General features: G+C 69.0%; 9 protein-coding genes across 9 annotated transcripts; 4 read left to right on the top strand and 5 right to left on the bottom strand.

Moving 5' to 3' along the window:
* The first annotated feature begins 586 nt into the window (after positions 1–586).
* On the top strand, positions 587–1812 carry FA09DRAFT_120844 (hypothetical protein). Its single transcript, XM_025739035.1, has one exon. The coding sequence runs from the start codon at positions 680–682 to the stop codon at positions 1580–1582; it is 903 nt and encodes a 300-aa protein (XP_025601234.1). The 5' UTR covers positions 587–679; the 3' UTR covers positions 1583–1812.
* On the bottom strand, positions 1409–2880 carry FA09DRAFT_344974 (hypothetical protein). The gene is made up of 2 exons (XM_025744667.1): positions 2149–2880; positions 1409–1940 (listed from the first exon to the last, which is right to left on the bottom strand). The coding sequence occupies exons 1-2, from the start codon at positions 2725–2727 to the stop codon at positions 1668–1670; spliced, it is 852 nt and encodes a 283-aa protein (XP_025601233.1). The 5' UTR covers positions 2728–2880; the 3' UTR covers positions 1409–1667.
* A 1197-nt stretch (positions 2881–4077) lies between these two features.
* FA09DRAFT_327668 (DnaJ-domain-containing protein) lies at positions 4078–6591 on the top strand. The gene is made up of 7 exons (XM_025741479.1): positions 4078–4221; positions 4278–4357; positions 4408–5034; positions 5095–5161; positions 5220–5605; positions 5664–6126; positions 6181–6591. The coding sequence occupies exons 1-7, from the start codon at positions 4135–4137 to the stop codon at positions 6346–6348; spliced, it is 1878 nt and encodes a 625-aa protein (XP_025601232.1). The 5' UTR covers positions 4078–4134; the 3' UTR covers positions 6349–6591.
* On the bottom strand, positions 6537–8869 carry FA09DRAFT_336345 (hypothetical protein; the record flags this gene model as incomplete). The annotated part of the gene is made up of 12 exons (XM_025743873.1): positions 6537–6611; positions 6672–6823; positions 6894–6932; positions 6989–7147; positions 7201–7285; positions 7339–7387; positions 7457–7630; positions 7684–7706; positions 7759–7976; positions 8033–8147; positions 8212–8238; positions 8297–8869. 12 exons carry the CDS (start codon positions 8867–8869, stop codon positions 6537–6539), a joined length of 1689 nt encoding a protein of 562 aa, XP_025601231.1.
* A 732-nt stretch (positions 8870–9601) lies between these two features.
* FA09DRAFT_314741 (hypothetical protein) lies at positions 9602–10485 on the bottom strand (the record flags this gene model as incomplete). The annotated part of the gene is made up of 3 exons (XM_025740780.1): positions 10170–10485; positions 9779–10007; positions 9602–9724 (listed from the first exon to the last, which is right to left on the bottom strand). Exons 1-3 carry the CDS (start codon positions 10475–10477, stop codon positions 9602–9604), a joined length of 660 nt encoding a protein of 219 aa, XP_025601230.1. The 5' UTR covers positions 10478–10485.
* Positions 10486–10626: 141 nt separating this feature from the next.
* FA09DRAFT_358299 (hypothetical protein) lies at positions 10627–11957 on the top strand. The gene is made up of 4 exons (XM_025744944.1): positions 10627–10654; positions 10710–10792; positions 10864–11193; positions 11429–11957. Exons 1-4 carry the CDS (start codon positions 10650–10652, stop codon positions 11896–11898), a joined length of 888 nt encoding a protein of 295 aa, XP_025601229.1. The 5' UTR covers positions 10627–10649; the 3' UTR covers positions 11899–11957.
* FA09DRAFT_327662 (Molybdopterin biosynthesis MoaE) lies at positions 11428–12519 on the bottom strand. The gene is made up of 2 exons (XM_025741478.1): positions 12326–12519; positions 11428–12264 (listed from the first exon to the last, which is right to left on the bottom strand). Exons 1-2 carry the CDS (start codon positions 12482–12484, stop codon positions 11914–11916), a joined length of 510 nt encoding a protein of 169 aa, XP_025601228.1. The 5' UTR covers positions 12485–12519; the 3' UTR covers positions 11428–11913.
* A 153-nt stretch (positions 12520–12672) lies between these two features.
* On the top strand, positions 12673–13681 carry FA09DRAFT_327660 (DUF1000-domain-containing protein). The gene is made up of 3 exons (XM_025741477.1): positions 12673–12983; positions 13040–13158; positions 13339–13681. The coding sequence occupies exons 1-3, from the start codon at positions 12677–12679 to the stop codon at positions 13555–13557; spliced, it is 645 nt and encodes a 214-aa protein (XP_025601227.1). The 5' UTR covers positions 12673–12676; the 3' UTR covers positions 13558–13681.
* Positions 13682–13706: 25 nt separating this feature from the next.
* FA09DRAFT_293050 (putative aldehyde dehydrogenase) lies at positions 13707–15791 on the bottom strand (the record flags this gene model as incomplete). The annotated part of the gene is made up of 8 exons (XM_025740036.1): positions 13707–13825; positions 13880–13887; positions 13954–14150; positions 14205–14468; positions 14523–14725; positions 14788–15093; positions 15158–15548; positions 15693–15791. The coding sequence occupies 8 exons, from the start codon at positions 15789–15791 to the stop codon at positions 13707–13709; spliced, it is 1587 nt and encodes a 528-aa protein (XP_025601226.1).
* Between the last annotated feature and the right edge of the window lie 85 nt (positions 15792–15876).

Below are 15876 nucleotides of genomic sequence, written 5' to 3'. Positions count from 1 at the left end.
GGCGCGCGACGTCGAGGCGACGGCGCTGCGGGCGAAGGACATGGTGGGTGTGGAGCGGAGGAAGGCGAGGCGAGGGGGCCAGGCACGAGATGATGAGGCGGCCGCGCCAGTCACGTGCAAAGCTTCGTGCGTGCAGAAGTGCTGCTCAGCCGCGGCGCCGCGCATCGCTCATAAGGGCGCCGCACGCCGCGCCCTCTTGCTTTGCGACCATCAAAAAGCCACGCTGTGAGTCTGCCCTCTTGCGTCGCCTTTGCCGTGCGGCGCCTCACACCTACTCTTCCTCTCCAGTGCCAGCCACACCCCCGTTCTTCACCGAGAGGACGGGCGTGCCAAGGCCGCTCGCTGCCCTCACGGGTCTGCAGCGGCTGCGGCGAGCCAGACCGATTTGATCTCCACGCATGCCAAATAGGAAGCTGCTTCGTCTCCACACCCAGGACGTGTGCGGCGCCAAGAGCTGCGGGACATTTGCTTCTCGCTGCGGTCTCAATTGCATACCTGCTTGCTGCTCGTCGTGTGTGTGAGCGAGAGAGAGAGAGAGAGCGGGAGGTGCTTCTGAGCTGGCGAGACCGAGGCGTGACGTGAGGGATGCAGCGCTGCCGGCGCGGCCCTCACAGAGCAGCGTTGAGTCTGCGGAGGCATGCGCTGAGGCCAACGTCTCGTTCACGAATGTCAGCCGAGCATGACGATGAGGCGCCCGAGGCGAGGCAGAGGCCGGCAAGGGCTGACTGCGGCGCAGCGTGGTGCTGCGAGGGAGGCGCGCCCGGCGGCGCAGAGGCAGAGAAGCGTCTCGGCCGGGCTCAAGCGCCGCGCGGCTGGCCTTCTTCGCGGCGCGCGCCTCGCTTCTGCGCCTTTCTTCCGCACCACATCCTCCTCTCGCCCATTCCGCGCCTCGTCAATCCATCGATCACTTGCGCCCGCCGCGCTGTCCGCCTCTACTCCGTCTGCTCCTCCATTCTTGTCCCGTCTCTCCGCGCTGCACACTTGTGAGCCTGAGCCGCTCGCAGGCGAGCGTTCGTGCCCGCGAGATGCCTGTGCGCCCTCGCGCCACGCCCGGCTCGACGGCCGCAGCCCGCAGCCTCAAGTTTCTCCCCGTCTCGCCATCTCGCCCCCTCGTTCTTGCCCCCTTCCTTCCTCTCCCCTCCCATCATGCTGCCTATTCAACACGCAGCGCCCTCAATGCGCATGTGGATGTGGGAAAAGCAGCAGAGAGCAGCCCGCCCTTTCGAGGGCGGGGGCATGTCCAATACATATTATGCCGGGCTGTGGACACCCACACGCTCGGCACAAGAAGCGGCACCCACATTCTTTCTCCTGCTCTTCTTCTTGTCGCTCTGGCCGCGTGTACCGTACCGTACTGCAATCAGATCAGCTCTTCATCCTGCGACAGACGCGACCATCAGCGACACGCGTGACTGGCTCTAGGCAGCATAGTGTAGAATTGCGGGTGACGGTGGAAAGGCAAGGATTGTGGGCAGAGAGGAAGGTCGTGAAGCGGGCGAAGGCGAAGCGGCAGGACGTGACGGTGGTGGTGGTACAGGTGTTCTACAGGCGTGACGGGTGGGAGGGCAGCGCAGCGTGGTGAGGCAGCAGTGCGCGCAGGCGTGGGTGAGGTCGTGAAGAGCGCAGTGGTCGCTTGAGAACGGAGCTCGCTCGAGAGCAACAGCTCGTCACCGCCGCTGGTTGTCGACACGCACAGCGCTCAGCACGCTCGTGATGGAGCTCGCGATGCGGCCGTTCGGATCAACGGCGCGACGCACGCGTCGCCAGCCCAGCTGCGCCTGTGCCGCACCCTTGGACAAGGGCCCCAGTGCGGCGCCGAGCACGAGGCTGCGCGTGGGCGGCGAGGCGAAGAGGAAGAGCAGCGCCGTGAGGGCGAGGCTGAGGAAGAGGACGAGGAGCACGAGGCGCACGAGCGGCTGCAGCGAGAGGGCGCGCACGACCTGAGGACAAGTGGCGTCAGCAATGGCGTCGCAGCGAGAGAAGAAAGCGCAGGTACAAGCTCGCGAGAGCGTGTTGCGCCGCGAGAAGGCAGGCAGGCGAAGATGGCAGCCTCTCGGGCGTCGCAATCGACGGGCCGATCGTGCTCGCAGACCGACGCAGCTTCTCAACCTTGCCCTGCTCAATCAATGCGGCCGACGCAACACTCACCTGCTTCTCAAAGATCTTCTTCTGGTAGTGGCCCAGCGCCGCCTTGCCGCCGCTGCCGCGGCGCTCCTTGAGCTCCTCCTCGCTGCGGATGCGGCTCAGCTCGCGCACCTCGATGTCGCTGCCGGCGCGCGCGCGGCCGAAGCCAAAGACGCCCTTTGCGGGCGTGCGCGGCTGGGCTGCTGCTGCTGCGGCTGTGAAGCGCGGAGAAGCAGGAGGAGAGACGGGCCGCAGGAGCCCGGAGGAGGACTTGGCCGGCACGGCGAGGAAGCGGCCCTCCTCGGACGGCGTGCGGCGGCGGCGCGGGCCGAAGAGGCCGAAGCGGCGCGGCGTCGCGGGTGCCGTCGCTGCGGGCGGCGGCGGTGCGGCAGACGGTCCGGCGGCGGGAAATGTCATGCAGTCGACGATGAGAAAGGCGAGGAAGAAGGAGAGGGCGTTGAGGCTGAAGGCTGCGTGCGAGAGCAGCGAGCGCGGCGCCGTGCTGCTCGAGCTGCTTGAGGATGTCGAGGCCATGGAAGCATTGCTGCTGCTGCGCGGCAGCGACATGGCGGGCGCAGTGCTGGTTGCAGTGCAGGTGGCCATCGCAGGCGAGAAGGCCGGGCCGCGAGCGCGCTCGCGGACAGAGGAAGTCGCGGTGCGGAACGCGTGGAAGATGGGCAGAGCGCGCGAGGCGGGTGCAGGCGCAGGAGCAGCAAGCGACGAAGGACTTGGGATAGACGACGATGTGGGTGAGAGGCGAGGTCGTGCGGCTGCCGTCAGCACATGTGTGAGCGGCGCGGCCTTTGAAGGATCGCGAGCGAGAAGCGCGACGTGCGGATCACGGGCGCCGGGCGCCGGGCGTGCGAAAGCACATCTCGCGCCGCGCGCGGCGATGCGGGCGGCGCTCGGCGATGCGGCACCTTGTCAGCGGCCGCCCCCCTCCGCGTCGCCGCGCGCGTGCTTTCGGCCGGAGCGCGCATCCCGAGGCACGCGCCGAGTGCGCCGCGCGGAAGCACACGCCAAAAGCCACGCCGCGGCAGCAGCACAGGGCGCGGGCAGGCCGCCTGCGTGCCGGCCGCACGGAGGCGGCGGAGCAGGAGACGAGCGGCGCATCCGCGTGTAGCCGCGGCCCGCGGCTCGGCCGCTGGTGATCATCCACGCTGACGTCCTTCTCACGCTCTCCGCCCGCCTGCGATGGCCGCGGTGCGCGGCGTTTCCATGGCTGGGCATCACCGCCGCGAAGCAGACTTCACCACATCGCACCGCCTCGCAGACAGCAAGCATGTCGTCTCCCACGACAGCAGGCAGGTGCAAGCACAGCATCTGGCACAGCCGCGAGAGGATGCAGCGCCGCTTCGCTGCTGTGCCTCACGCTAGTTGAAGGAGGCACAGGCGGCAGCGGCCGGAGAGCGCGTTCCGCGGCGACGCGCACGGCGAGGGCGCGATGAGGCGGTGGAGCGCTTCCCGCGGAGAGGATGCATGAGGTCAACGGATGAGGGCAAGATGCACCGAACGGGTCTGCCGCTCACTCCACAGCAACGTTCGCAGCGCGAAGAGGCGCTGTTGCCGGAGGCGGAGAGGAGGCAACGAGGAGCGGCGATCCCACGGGCCCGCGCGCTGATCTGGCTGGAAAACGCTGGGCGCCGAGCATGACGCGCGCGGCTTACGGCCGGCCCGCGGCCCTACGTGCCCTTGAGACCTCCACGGCGGCGGCCGCATCGCGCTCGCGCGGGAGCATCGCAGCCGCACACAAAGTCTGAGTGCAGTAGCACCGGCAGCGCAGCATGAAGCTCAAGCTTGCTCCACAAGCGGCAGCGAGGCGGCGACGCTCCCACGCGGCGGCCCGAACAGGCATCGTCGAGGCTCATCGCTGGACGCGCCGTGCCCGAGTCCCGCGTCCGTCTCGAAAAGTTGAGGCTGCACCGCTTGGCCTGCGCCTCACGTGCCTCGCCTCCACCACTCACCGCTTCTGCACCCCTACTCCTCCTCGCCCGCCCGTCCAAGCGCCGCATGGGAGCCGGCCAGTCTTCCGGCGCCGGCGCCGGCGGGCAGGCGCGGCCCGGGCGCGAGCTGACGAGCGACGGCGTGGACAAGCAGGTGCGTCGCCTCGCCGCACCGGGCCGTCGCATGGCCACTGACGCCGCGCCGCGCAGGACTACTACGGCCTGCTGGGCCTCGACGTCGCGGCGTCCGAGGGCGAGATCCGCAAGGCGTACCGCAAGCTGGCGCTCAAGTGCGTGCGCTCCTGCTGCACCTGGGGCGCCTCAAGCTCACACCGCGCAGGTACCATCCCGACAAGAACCCCGACGACGTCGAGGGCGCCAACGAGCGCTTCCGCCTCATCTCGGCCGCGCACGAGGTGCTGTGCGATGCACAGGAGCGCGCCTGGTACGACGGGCACCGCGAGAGCATCCTGCGCGGCGAGCTCGACGACGACGACGAGGGCGGCGAGGGCGCCGCAGACGCCGGCTGGGACGAGACGCAGTTCGCCGCCTTCCGCGCCGGCACGGCACAGGCACAGGCGCCGGGCAGCTCGAGCGCCGGCCTGACGCCGCGGCACATCCTGCGCTTTCTCGATCCGACACTCATCCTCTCGCTGCCCACGACGGGGCACAAGGCCGACGACGACGCCGGCTTCTATGGCACCTTCCGGCGCCTGTTCGAGCGCATCGCCGCCGAAGATGCCGCCGCCGCGCCGTACGCCGGCGAGGCACCCGCCGAGCAGCTGGCGTTCCCGTCCTTTGGCTACTCGCACACGCCCTGGCTGCACGCCAAGGGCGAGGCGCCGCAGCTGGGCCAGACGCAGATGCGCGACTTCTACCAGGCCTGGGCGGGCTACTCGACGCGCAAGGCGTTTGGCTGGAAGGACCGCTGGAAGCTGAGCGATGCGCCGGACCGCAGAGTCAAGCGGTGAGTTGCTGCCGGAGGGTGTAGCTAGGGAGCGCGTCTCATGCTGTGCGGCTGCGGCAGATTGATGGAGAAGGAGAACAAGCAGGCGCGCGACGTCGGGCGGCGCGAGTACAATGAGGCAATCCGCGTGAGTACGCTGTTGATCGCGGGCCGCCTGGACGGCAACGCTGATGCCGCGAGGACAGTCGCTCGTCGCCTTTGTCCGCAAGCGCGACCCGCGCTTCAAGGCGCACCAAGCCGCGCTCGCCGCCGGGCCCAGCGAGGCAGAGCTGCAGCGTCGGCGCGACGAGGCTGCGGCGCGCCGCCTGGCCGAGGAGGAGCTGGCACGCACGTATGTGCCGCAGGCATGGGAGCAGCAGGCGCCGGTCGAGGTCGACTCGGAGTTCGAGGAGGACTCGGAGATGTCAGGCAGCGAAGTGGGTTCAGATGAGGAGGAGCTGGAGCAGGCGGATGAGGTGGAGGAGGAGGAAGAGGAGGAAGAGGAGCCGGATAGCTTTGAGTGCTTTGCGTGCGACAAGGTCTTCCGCACGCAGCCGGCGCTGGAGAATCACGAGAAGAGCAAGAAGCACCGGTGCGTCCTGGCTGGCTCAGCGGAGGTGCTGCTCGTCTGACACTGCTTTCGCGAACAGCCAAGAGGTCTACCGCCTGCAGCGCGAGATGCGCAAGCAGGACAAGGAGCTCGGCCTGGACAAGGAAGCGGTGGGAGAGGAGGAGCCGGTCATCCAAATGGCCTCGCTCTCATTGGAGATCAACGACGCAAACGGCACGCCTGCGCCGGCAGCCGACGCTGCGGAGCCGCTCGACCCGACCGCAGGCCTGAGCAAGAAGGCGCGGCAAAAGCTCAAGAAGCGCGCTGCCGGGCGTGGCGGCGCCGGCCTCGACGAGGACGGCTACTGGGCCGAGTCGCTGCCTGTCTCGTCGGGCGCGGCGTCGCCTGCGACGCGCGAGACGGACACACCGGAAAGCGCGGCTGAGGACGCCACGCCTGCCGCAGCTGCTGCGGAGGAGGCGGAGTCGCAGCCCGCCAAAGGCCGCAAGTCGCGCCGCAACAAGAAGGACGCTGCGCCGGGCGGCGCTGCCGCTGCTCCCATCGTGAGTGAGGCTCACAACAACGCGACTGCAGCGACGCTGACCACGAAAGCACAGACGTGCAATGTCTGCAGCTCGAGCTTCGACTCGAAGAGCAAGCTCTTCCGCCACGTCGAGGAGACGGGCCACGCGCGCGCCGCGTCTGCGGCGCCGGAGGACGACGACGATGGACCGGGCGCAGGCGGACGGAAAGGCAACAAGAAGAAGGGCAGACGGAGGGAATAGATGCTCGTCTGGGCGACGCAAAGGCAACGTACATGCATTGCGCTGGACAAAGGGTGACGGTGCTAGAACAACGGTGACGTTGAGACTCCCGGCGACCAGCGCCGAGCCGCTGCTGGTCGAGCGCGCCTCGAGCGCCGCGGCGAGCTCGTTGAAAGGGGCCGCCCGGCACGGCTCGAGGACTGGCTGCTCTAGTGCGCCGCTGCCTCCTTCGTCCGAGGCATCGGCGGCCATTCGGGCGAGCCAAGCTGGCGCCACGTCGCGACCTGCCATGGCGTGATGTCAGCGATCGCTCTTTGCACCGGGCATTGGAGCCACGGACGCACCTCCAGGTCGCCCCTGACGCCGAGCGCGTAGAAGTCACTGCCCTTGAGCGTGCCCGGCTCGATGCCGCCGGCCGGGTACTCGGGCTTGACGCCCGGCCCGTGCTCGCCCCACGAGCCGACATTCTGCGAGGCGGCGTAGGCGCGCAGCGCAGCTGGCATCGGCGGGCGGAGACGTCAGCAGATGCTCTTCGCATCAGACAGGGTCGCAGCGAGCAAGCTCACCCCGAGTGTAGCAGGCCATCGCAGCGGGAGTGAGATAGCCTGCGACTGGCGTCAGTCGGGACACAGCGGCGCCTGGCTCCTACGCGATCACTCACGGCCGGCAAGGGTGCGCTCGGCGTTGGCGGCGATCTGCTCGGGCGTGTTGGCGCGCAGCACCGACCAGCCGCGACGGTCCTGGCTCGGCTCAGACCACGGCGCATCGCGGCCGTCGGCGCGCCACATCTCTGCCATGCTCTCCTCCAGTCCATCGAACACTGGCCGAAAGTCTGTCAGGCGGAGCGCATCGTGCGGCGTAGTAGAGACTCACGATGGCCCTTCAGCTCGACGTGGTTCTGGTGCGGCGATCGCGGGTCGGAGACGAGCGCCGGATGGAAGTGCTGTGTCCACCAGGGCTGCAAACGAGATGAGTGCCATTGCCGGGTGGCAGTGGCCAAGCGAGGCTCACCTTGTGGGCAATGACGACGCTGCGGCAGCCAAAGAGATACTTGGAGCGACTGCAAGGCGCAACTTGAGATGAGACCACGGACCCCCCGCTGCGTCGCACACGTCCCAGTGTCACGCACCCGCTATAGCTGTTGCCCTCGGTGTGGATGAGGTACTTGCGCTCGCAGTGCTTCCAGGTCCGCACCGTCGGCACGCTCGAGCCGCCGCCTGTTGCCACGACGTCGGACCACATGGCGCGCTGCGGGTCGGCCGTAACGTTGGTGCGGCTCATGAGGTCCTTCCGCAGCTCGTAGCTGCGGATCTGTGCGTCAGCCAAGCTGTAGCGACAGGGTTCAATAGTACCCACACGTTTGGGAAGCCGCGCCAGAACTGCAAAGTAGCGTGAGCTGTGTGCAACTCGAATGCCACGCCGTACACTCACCGCGCGGTCGTCCTTCTTCTCCCACGGCGTCGCGCGCTCGACGTCGGCGGCCAGGCGCCGGTACTCCTCGTACGACGGTGTGCCCGCCTCCGTCCACGCCGCAAAGCCAAAGTCCGGGAGCATCCACACCTTGGCGGGCCCGTCGGCGGGCGCCCGCGTCAGCGCCCAGGTGCCCTCATTGGGGTTCAGGCCGCCAAAGTCGCCCATGCCAATGACCACTGCGCAAAGGAGTGAGCCTCTGCAAGTTGGCACCGAAACGCAGCGTGTGTCTCACTGTCGATGGCAGGCAGCGGCTCCTCGTTCGCGCTCGGTGCGGCCACGATGGCCGAGTGCAGCAGGCCCACCATGGCGCTGACGCGTGTCTCCTGGCCCTCGGCGAACCGCCGTATCTACGGAAGACAGATGAGCTCGACTTGGCACGGCGCGAGACGCAGCTGCACAGTGCGTGCTCACAAAGACTTGTCCGTCGTTGATGATGAGCTGTGTGCGGCTGTCAGTGCTGCATGGCGTCCCACCAAATGTGCACCGGGCGACTCACGCGCGCCAGGCCCCAGCGAAGCTCGCGGTCTCCCTTCTCGCTGGCGTCGAGCATCTGCTTCGAGATGCCGCCCTGCGCCTGGAAGCGGCGCTGCAGCTCCTCGAGCTGCGGATAGAAGGCGGGGAACTCGCGGCGGCACTGTGCCGCGCCCCACGTGCGGTCGTGCGCCTCGCGCGGCGTAAGGGCACGCATGGGCGTCGCGAACGCCTGGTTCTCGCGCGCCGCGCCGTCGCCGTGCTGCCGCGCCAGGCCGACGAGGAGCAGCAGCAGCAGCGCCACGCCCGTCGCCGCCACGACGGCGAGGCGGCGCTGCGGGCGTCCGAGGTGCAGCAGGCGCGAGAGCGGCCGCTGCTGCGCATCGCCGCCGAGGCGCGTGTATGCGTGCTTCTCGCTGCCGCCGACGGCGAGGCGGGCGGCGCTGGCGGCGCGCGCCACGAAGGCGGCCAGGCTGGGCGAGCGCGGCGAGGCGCCGAGGGGCTGCGCCTCGGCGTCGAGGTGCGCCGGGAGCGAGGAGCTGCGGCCCAGCCTGCTGGCCGAGTCTGGCGGCACGGCGCTGCTGGAGCTGGCTGCCATGGCGGGCCTGTTGCTGCTGGCGCGAGCGGCTGTCGGAGAGGAACGGCAGAGACGGGTGCGCGGTGCGGCACTTGATGGACAGAGAGGTGGTGGTGATGAGCGGAAGTGACTGGCCGAAGTGCTGCGAGCAATTAAGCAGGCCCGCTTCACCCTCGCCTGCTGGCTGGGACAGGCGCGCCGCGCCGCACCTCCACATGCTGAAGGCGGGCCCCTCAGAGCAGGCAGGATCTGGATGCAGCAGCCTCGAAGACGCGCATGAAGGCACGCGTCCAGCCGTGCGCGAGCCTGCGCTGAGTTCGAACGAGGTGCAAGGGGTACGGCACTCGTGCCGGCGTACACTGGGGAGCTGGTTGCACAGCGCCAATGGCCGAGCACTAAGACTCCGTCCGACTCAGGAGCGCTGCAGCACTCGAATGTCGACGAGGGCGCGTGGAAGGCCTCGTTGGAGGAGGGCGAGGCGCACGAAGCAGCTTCGGGGCTCGACGTGCGCAAGGAGAGCTCGCTCCGGCCGCGCTGTCGATGACTGCCAGTTGCACACAGGCACGAGCGACGCTCAACGCAGCCTGGACACACTCGTGCGGCTGCGTTCGCGCTTGTGCCAGCAGCAGCTTCGCCTCCTCGCAGACGACAGCGCTCCACCACGTCCAACGCAGCGCCTGCGAGAACCAGCCTGTCACCACGGGCTCGGCACTGCCACCCCTCGGACTCGCTTGGGCTGGCACGCATCTGTTGTCACCGGCGCGTCCACATCTGGAACTCGTAGCGCGTCGCCTTCTCCTCTTGCTCGCCCCTGCCCACCTCGCCGCCGAGCCATCGCTCCATCTCCGCATGCTCCTCTTTCCGCCAGTGCTCCTGCTTCAGCGGCCTCTGTGCGTCCTTCGCACCCTGCACGCCGCCGTCCGCCTCGACCTGCTGCGCCGTGCGGTACTCGGACAGGAACACGTCGCACTCGGCCGGCGTGTGCAGGCGCGTGATGAGCAGCCGATCGAGCGCGTGGGGCGCGGGCACGGCCTCGAGCGCCTGCGCGTACAGCTGCGCGCCGCCGATGAGGAAGACGCGCGCGAGTGAGGCGTGCGAGGAGAGGAAGTCGAGTGCGTGCGCGAGCGAGGGAGAGTGGTAGGCGTGTGAGGAGGCGTCGCTGTGGCATGCAGAGTCAGCCGGGAGGCGCCGTCGAGAAGAATCGCCGACGGCATGTGAGCGCCATCGGACATGGCGACACCGCCATCTTGCCGGCCTAGAAGCACCTCTCAGGCCGTCTGAGGTGCCTGCCGCCCGGCTCACCGCCCCACGCGTCACTCACATGCCGAGCTCGCGCGCACTCTGCTCCGTCAGCGTGCGTGAGACGACGACGTTGATGCGGCCCTTGAGCGGGCGGAAGCGCGGCGGGATCGACTCCCAAGTGTTGCGGCCCATGATGACGGCGTTGAGGCGCGGCTGCTCGGCGTCGGTGCTGCCGCTCGCCTCGCTCTCGGCCTCAGGCACGTGGCTGCTGGCGCGGCGGAAGTGCGCCATCTCGCGCGGCAGCGACCAGGGCAGGCCGCCGGCGAGGCCGAGGCCGTTGCTCGGCGTCACGGCGGCGATGAGCGTGAGGCGCAGCGGCGGGGGCATGGTGCGTGTGGAGAGGCGAGAAGGAAGGGGAGATGCGCGTTGCAACGCGTCGTGTTGCGCAAGCGCGAGGGCGGGAGCAGCTCGTCGCCCGAATTCCGCAGCTGGCTCGTCCGGGCAGCGCGGAGGCCGTCACGCTCCTCTCTCCCTCCTTCCACCATACCCGGCACACAGCATGAAGTGCGTCGGCGCTTCACGTACACCGCCCGCCTCGCACTGACGCCTTGCTTCGCAGCAACATCCGCTCCACCGCCAAGCTCAACGAGCGCGAGCTCGAGCTCGGCCTCGAGGGCGCCAGCTGGCACGACGAGTTCAAGGGTGCGTGCCGCCGCATCGCCATGCCGTCCTGCGCTGCCCGGCTGCCACTCACACACCCTCTGCCTCCGCAGACAGCGCCTACATTTTCGTCGGCGGCCTGCCCACGGCGCTCACCGAGGGCGACGTCATCACCATCTTCTCGCAGTACGGCGAGATTCTCGACATCAGCCTGCCGCGCTCCAAGGAGACGGGCGCCCGGCGCGGCTTCGGCTTCCTCATGTACGAGGACCAGCGCAGCACCGTGCTCGCCGTCGACAATCTCAACGGCGCCGTCGTGCTCGACCGCACGCTGCGCGTCGACCATGTGCGCGAGTACCGCGGCGAGCTGGAGAAGGACGAGCAGGGCAACAAGATCGAAAAGACGGAGCCGAGCAGGAACGCCGCGCCGCCGCTGCTGGAGGGTGAGTGTGAGGTGGTGTGTGCCAGGGCGAGGTTCGGCAGAAGGGCGAGAGCGTGTTGGGCCGTCGTTGTAATCGCGACGCTGCCGAGGCTCGCAGCCGTGCGCGTAGGAAGGACCTGCGCATCCCCTGCCTCAGGCCGCTCATGCGCACGCTATGGATGGCCGCGCCTGTGCACTCCGCACGTCTCTGCGTCAAGACACGCCCGCATTTGTCGCATTGCTCACACACGCAACAGCAGGCTCCGCACATGCCTCATCCTCCTCCGCCGTCGCAACGCGAGGCGCCGCAGCCGACGTCGACCTGGAGGACCCAATGGCGGCGTACATCGCACGCGAGCGCGCCAAGGAGCGGCAGGAGCGCAGTCTCAGCGGCGGCGGTGGTGGGAGTAGTCGGGCGGAGAAGGAGGAGAAGCGGCGGCGCAAGGAGGAGCGTGCGCGCATCCGCGAGGAGCGCGAGCGACGAAAGGCGCGCGGCGAGAGCAGCCGGCATCGCAGCCGCAGCCGCAGCAAGAGCCCGCGGCCGAGTGCGCGAGACGACAGACCGCGCCGCGATCGCGACAGCCGCGAGCGGGAGGTGCGGCGGACAGATGAACGTGACCGTGATGGGCGGTACGGACGCGAGCGCGATGAGCGGAGAGATCGCGGCGGCGACGGCGGGCGCGACAGAGAGCAGCGCGGGTCCTACGAGCGGGATCCGCGGCGCTGAGCAGTGCGCTTGCAATCATGACAATTGCTGTTCCTTTGCGGCGTGCCAGCGCTCGTTGTCGACGCGGTTGGCCTTCCACTCGGGCGCGTCGGCGTCGGCGTTGGCGTAGCACTCCTTCTTCCAGATCTGCGCCTCGCGCTTGACCTCCTCGAGCATCCACTCGGCCGCCTCGAATGCGGCGCGCCGGTGCGGCGCCACGGCGCAGACGAGGATGGAGGCCTCCGTGACGCCGACGCTGCCGAGGCGGTGCGCAATGTGCAGGCGCGACACGGCGAAGCGCTCGCGAGCTGCCCGGAGCACGGCGAGCAGCGTGCGCAGCGCCAGCGGCTCGTAGGCCTCGTACTCGAGGCGCTCAACCCGCTTGCCTGTGGTACGACGCCAATGTCAGCGCAGCACCGAGCAGACGTCCGCGGGCTCCGCACGCACCGTCGAACTCGTTGCGCGTCGTGCCGACGAAGAGCACCGTGGCGCCGGCCGCGGGCTCACGCACGTCTGCCAGCAGCGCGCCGCCGTCGAGCGGCGCGTGGGTGAGCACGGCGGCGTCGCCGGCGGCAGTGTGCTGCATGAGAGGTGCCGGCGTGGCCATGGCCGCTGAGAGTGCGAGGGGATGAGGGTGTGATGGTGGACAGGAAGGAAGGAGCTGGTGGAGCTGCGGCCGGCCGGAAGCATCTCGGGCCTGCGGAACTCGGCCGACACGCACCGCCCGCCCGCGCTCTCGTCCGTGCGCGCGCTGCACCTCTTGCTCCTTGCCTCGCAACCTCCACCACGCACGCAAGCCATGCCGCACGAGCACCAGCACGGCGCATGCGGCTGCGGCAGCCATGCCGACGACGCACACCAGCTGCCGGGCGAGGGCGTGCAGGACGTGCTGCTCGGCTGCATCGACCACGCCGGCGTCGAGGTGCTCAACGAGCGCGTGCGCGGCTCCGGCGCGCGTCTCTTGCGCGCCTACGATGCGCGCGAGGACGAGAGCCAGTGCTGCGAGAGCGACGTCGACGAGCAGCTGCTGCTGCGCATTCCCTTTACGGGGCCCGTCAAGCTGCGCGCTCTGCTGCTCAAGAGCGGGCCCGGCGACGAGACGCCCAGTGAGTGCGAGCGGCGCGCGCTGCCGGGTGCTGTCGGGGCTGACCACCGCGCACAGCTCAGGTGCACCTCTATCCGAACCTCACCCAGCCGCTCGACTTTGAGGCGGCAAACGACGGCGTGCCCAAGCCTGCGCAGGTCGTGGACAGCGTGGCGCTGACGCGCGAGTGTGTCGAGGTGGGTGCGCTGGGCTTGTGGAGGTGTGGGGGGCATGCTGGCGCCGCCAGGCGCACGAGTCGTGCCTCTGTTGTGCAGAGAGCGACATCTCGCTCTGCGCAACACTATGGGGCTCTGGCTCACAGTTCCGCCTCGGACCCGCCTCCTCCGCTACACAGCTCACCCCTCGCACGCCGGCAGTACCCGCTGCGCGCCTCCAAGTTCGCCTCCGTCAACTCCCTCACGCTCTTTGTGCCCGCCGCGTCGGGCGGCGAGCGTGTGCGTCTCTACTACGTCGGCCTGCGCGGCGAGTACTTTGGGCCGCGCGCCAAGGCGCCCACCAACATCGTCTACGAGAGCGCGCCGCAGCTCAAGGACCACGCAAAGGTCGGCACCGAGACGAGCCAGCGTCTCGGCTGAGCAGCCAGGCTCGGCGCGCCTTCGCGCGGCCAACGCGGCACCCATCGGCTCTTTCTCATCACTCTGTATCACTACGCCGCCTCATGTCAGACGCAATCCCAATAATCGCCCTCAGAAAGTGCATATCTACGGTCCCTAGCGCCCCCGCCTTAAAGCTTGGCCTTTGGCGGCGGCGGCGTGAACTTCTTGTGCTCGGCATGCGGGTGCCCCTTGAACCAGCCCGGCGGTGCCGGTGCTGTCTCCGTGTAGAGGTGCTTCGTCTCGACGTCTGTGGGGCATGCGGTCAGCTCAGTCGGACGTCTGACAGCACCAGAGGCCTCACATTCATCACTGCGAAGCCCCGAGCAGCGTGTCAGCGCTCAGCTCTCAGGACGCTGCCGTGCAGACACTACTCACAGGCCCGCCTTGCCCAGCTCGCGCCCGTTGCCGCTCATGCCGAAGCCGCCCCACTCGGCGCGCGGCGTGTAGGCGCCGTACGTGTTCGTCCACATCGTGCCGTGGCGGATGCGCCGTGCGAGGCGCTTGGCGCGCGCGGCGTCCGACGTCTGCACGCCGCCGCCGAGGCCGAACTTGGTGTCGTTCGCCAGTGCAATCTGCAGAGAAGGATGAGCATGCGCCAGGGCGGAGCTCCACGCACAGCGACGCACAGCAGTCTCCTCATCGCCGTCCTTGAAGCGCTCCACGGTCAGGATGGGCCCAAACGTCTCGGCCTGCACAATCTTCATGTCGCGGTTGCAGTGGTCGAGCACCGTGGGCAGGAAGAAGTAGCCGCCGGGCGGCAGGTGTGCGTACTCGGGCTGCGAGCGGTCCGGCTGCGAGCCGCCGCAGAGGATCTGGCAGCCCTCGCCCTTGGCCATCTCGATGTACGACTCGATCTTGGCGAGGTGCGCTGCAGATACGAGCGGGCCGGTCTGAGGTCGCGAGCGTCAGCAAGCGCACAACACGCAGTACTCCATGCTTCTCACCTCCGAGGCGGGGTCGAAGCCGCTGCCCATGCGGATCAGCTTGGCCCGCACCACGACGCCCGCGACGAGCTTGTCGGCGATGCTCTCCTCGACGATGAGGCGCGCCGCCGAGCTGCACACCTGGCCCGAGTGCAGAAACACGGCCGTGAGCACCGTGTCGATGGCCCAGTCCAGCGGCGCATCGGCAAAGACGACATTTGGGTCTGCGAGAGGCGAGAAACTTCAGCGGAGAGCTTGAGGGGCACGGGCCAACCAGCGAGCTCACTCTTGCCGCCGAGCTCCACGCAGGTGCGCTTCACAGTGCCCGCAGCGCTGCGCAAGATGTTGCGTCCCGTATCCAGGCCGCCGGTGAAGCTGACGAGGTCGACGTCGGGGTGCTCGGTGAGCGTCGGCCCCACGCTGGCGCCGCCGGCGGTGAGGAGCTGCAGGGCACGCGCCGGCACGCCGGCCTCGAGCATGAGGCGCACGAGATGCACCGTCGACAGCGGCGTCACCTCCGACGGCTTGATGATGCTGCTGTTGCCCGCGGCAATCGCCGGCGCCAGCTTCCAGCAGATCTGCAGCAGCGGGTCTGTGCGCCCAGCGGCCTCAGCAACCTGCCCGCACCCGGATGTGAGGGCAAGCTCGCGACTCACAGTTCCACGGCGCGATGAGCACGCAGACGCCCACCGCCTCCTTGACGATCTCGCTGCGCACCGATCCGGGCACGCCGTCGCCCGTGATGCGCCGCGGCGTGTCGAGATGCGGCGCCTCTTCGGCATAGAAGCGGAACACGGCCGTCACATCGTCGACGTCCGTCTCGGCCTCGGCAAGCGTCTTGCCCGTGTCGCGCACCTCGATGTCGGCCAGCAGGGCGCGGTCGCGCTGCAGCAGGTCGGCAATCTTGACGAGCAGCTTGGAGCGGTTGGCAAACGTGTCGTGCGCGAAGGGCGAGGAGCGGAAGAAGTCGCGCGCCGAGATGATGGCTGCCTCGGCATCGGCGGCAGTGGCTTCGGAGACGTGGCAGATGGTGCTGCCATCGTAGGGCTGCGAAGGTGGTGCTCAGCATGGCAGCGCTCAGCCTGGCAGCGCTCAGCGCTACACGGCGGCCCGGAGCAGAGGCACCCGCTGCCCAGAGCGAGTCCGGCATCGAGCACGTCGTCTGGCCGCGCCTCCCAGCGGCGCACTCACGTTGATGCTTGGCCGGCTGCGCCCGTCTGAGCTGTTGCGCCACTGGCCATCGATGTAGAGCGTGGGCTGCGTCGCGGGCGCCGTGGAGATGGCCGCCATGCTGGCCGAGAGGCGCGAGGCGAGCGCGGCGGGGTCGAGGGGCGGCGAGGTGGAGTGGGCGCGGCGGGCACAGGCGGCGGGCGCG

The sequence above is a fragment of the Tilletiopsis washingtonensis genome, assembly GCF_003144115.1.
Source record: "Tilletiopsis washingtonensis strain MCA 4186 unplaced genomic scaffold FA09scaffold_2, whole genome shotgun sequence".
In the NCBI taxonomy this organism is placed as follows: Eukaryota; Fungi; Basidiomycota; class Exobasidiomycetes; order Entylomatales; genus Tilletiopsis; species Tilletiopsis washingtonensis.
Note: the sequence above shows the minus strand (reverse complement) of the source record. Positions and strands in the feature narration are given on the sequence as shown.

Excerpts from the sequence above, each read along its gene's own strand:
- FA09DRAFT_327668 (XM_025741479.1), top strand. The coding sequence starts at position 4,135 with ATGGGAGCCGGCCAGTCTTCCGGCGCCGGCGCCGGCGGGCAGGCGCGG. Across the intron at positions 4,358-4,407 it reads TACCGCAAGCTGGCGCTCAA|GTACCATCCCGACAAGAACC; the intron begins GTGCGTGCGCTC and ends CACACCGCGCAG. Across the intron at positions 5,606-5,663 it reads GAGAAGAGCAAGAAGCACCG|CCAAGAGGTCTACCGCCTGC; the intron begins GTGCGTCCTGGC and ends TTTCGCGAACAG.
- FA09DRAFT_344974 (XM_025744667.1), bottom strand. The coding sequence starts at position 2,727 with ATGGCCACCTGCACTGCAACCAGCACTGCGCCCGCCATGTCGCTGCCG. Across the intron at positions 1,941-2,148 it reads AGAAGATCTTTGAGAAGCAG|GTCGTGCGCGCCCTCTCGCT; the intron begins GTGAGTGTTGCG and ends ACTTGTCCTCAG.
- FA09DRAFT_327662 (XM_025741478.1), bottom strand. The coding sequence starts at position 12,484 with ATGGCCACGCCGGCACCTCTCATGCAGCACACTGCCGCCGGCGACGCC. Across the intron at positions 12,265-12,325 it reads CGACGCGCAACGAGTTCGAC|GGCAAGCGGGTTGAGCGCCT; the intron begins GGTGCGTGCGGA and ends CGTCGTACCACA.
- FA09DRAFT_327660 (XM_025741477.1), top strand. The coding sequence starts at position 12,677 with ATGCCGCACGAGCACCAGCACGGCGCATGCGGCTGCGGCAGCCATGCC. Across the intron at positions 12,984-13,039 it reads GCCCGGCGACGAGACGCCCA|CTCAGGTGCACCTCTATCCG; the intron begins GTGAGTGCGAGC and ends CACCGCGCACAG. Across the intron at positions 13,159-13,338 it reads TGACGCGCGAGTGTGTCGAG|TACCCGCTGCGCGCCTCCAA; the intron begins GTGGGTGCGCTG and ends GCACGCCGGCAG.
- FA09DRAFT_120844 (XM_025739035.1), top strand. The coding sequence starts at position 680 with ATGACGATGAGGCGCCCGAGGCGAGGCAGAGGCCGGCAAGGGCTGACT.
- FA09DRAFT_358299 (XM_025744944.1), top strand. Across the intron at positions 10,793-10,863 it reads CTGGCACGACGAGTTCAAGG|ACAGCGCCTACATTTTCGTC; the intron begins GTGCGTGCCGCC and ends CTGCCTCCGCAG. Across the intron at positions 11,194-11,428 it reads CGCGCCGCCGCTGCTGGAGG|CAGGCTCCGCACATGCCTCA; the intron begins GTGAGTGTGAGG and ends CACACGCAACAG.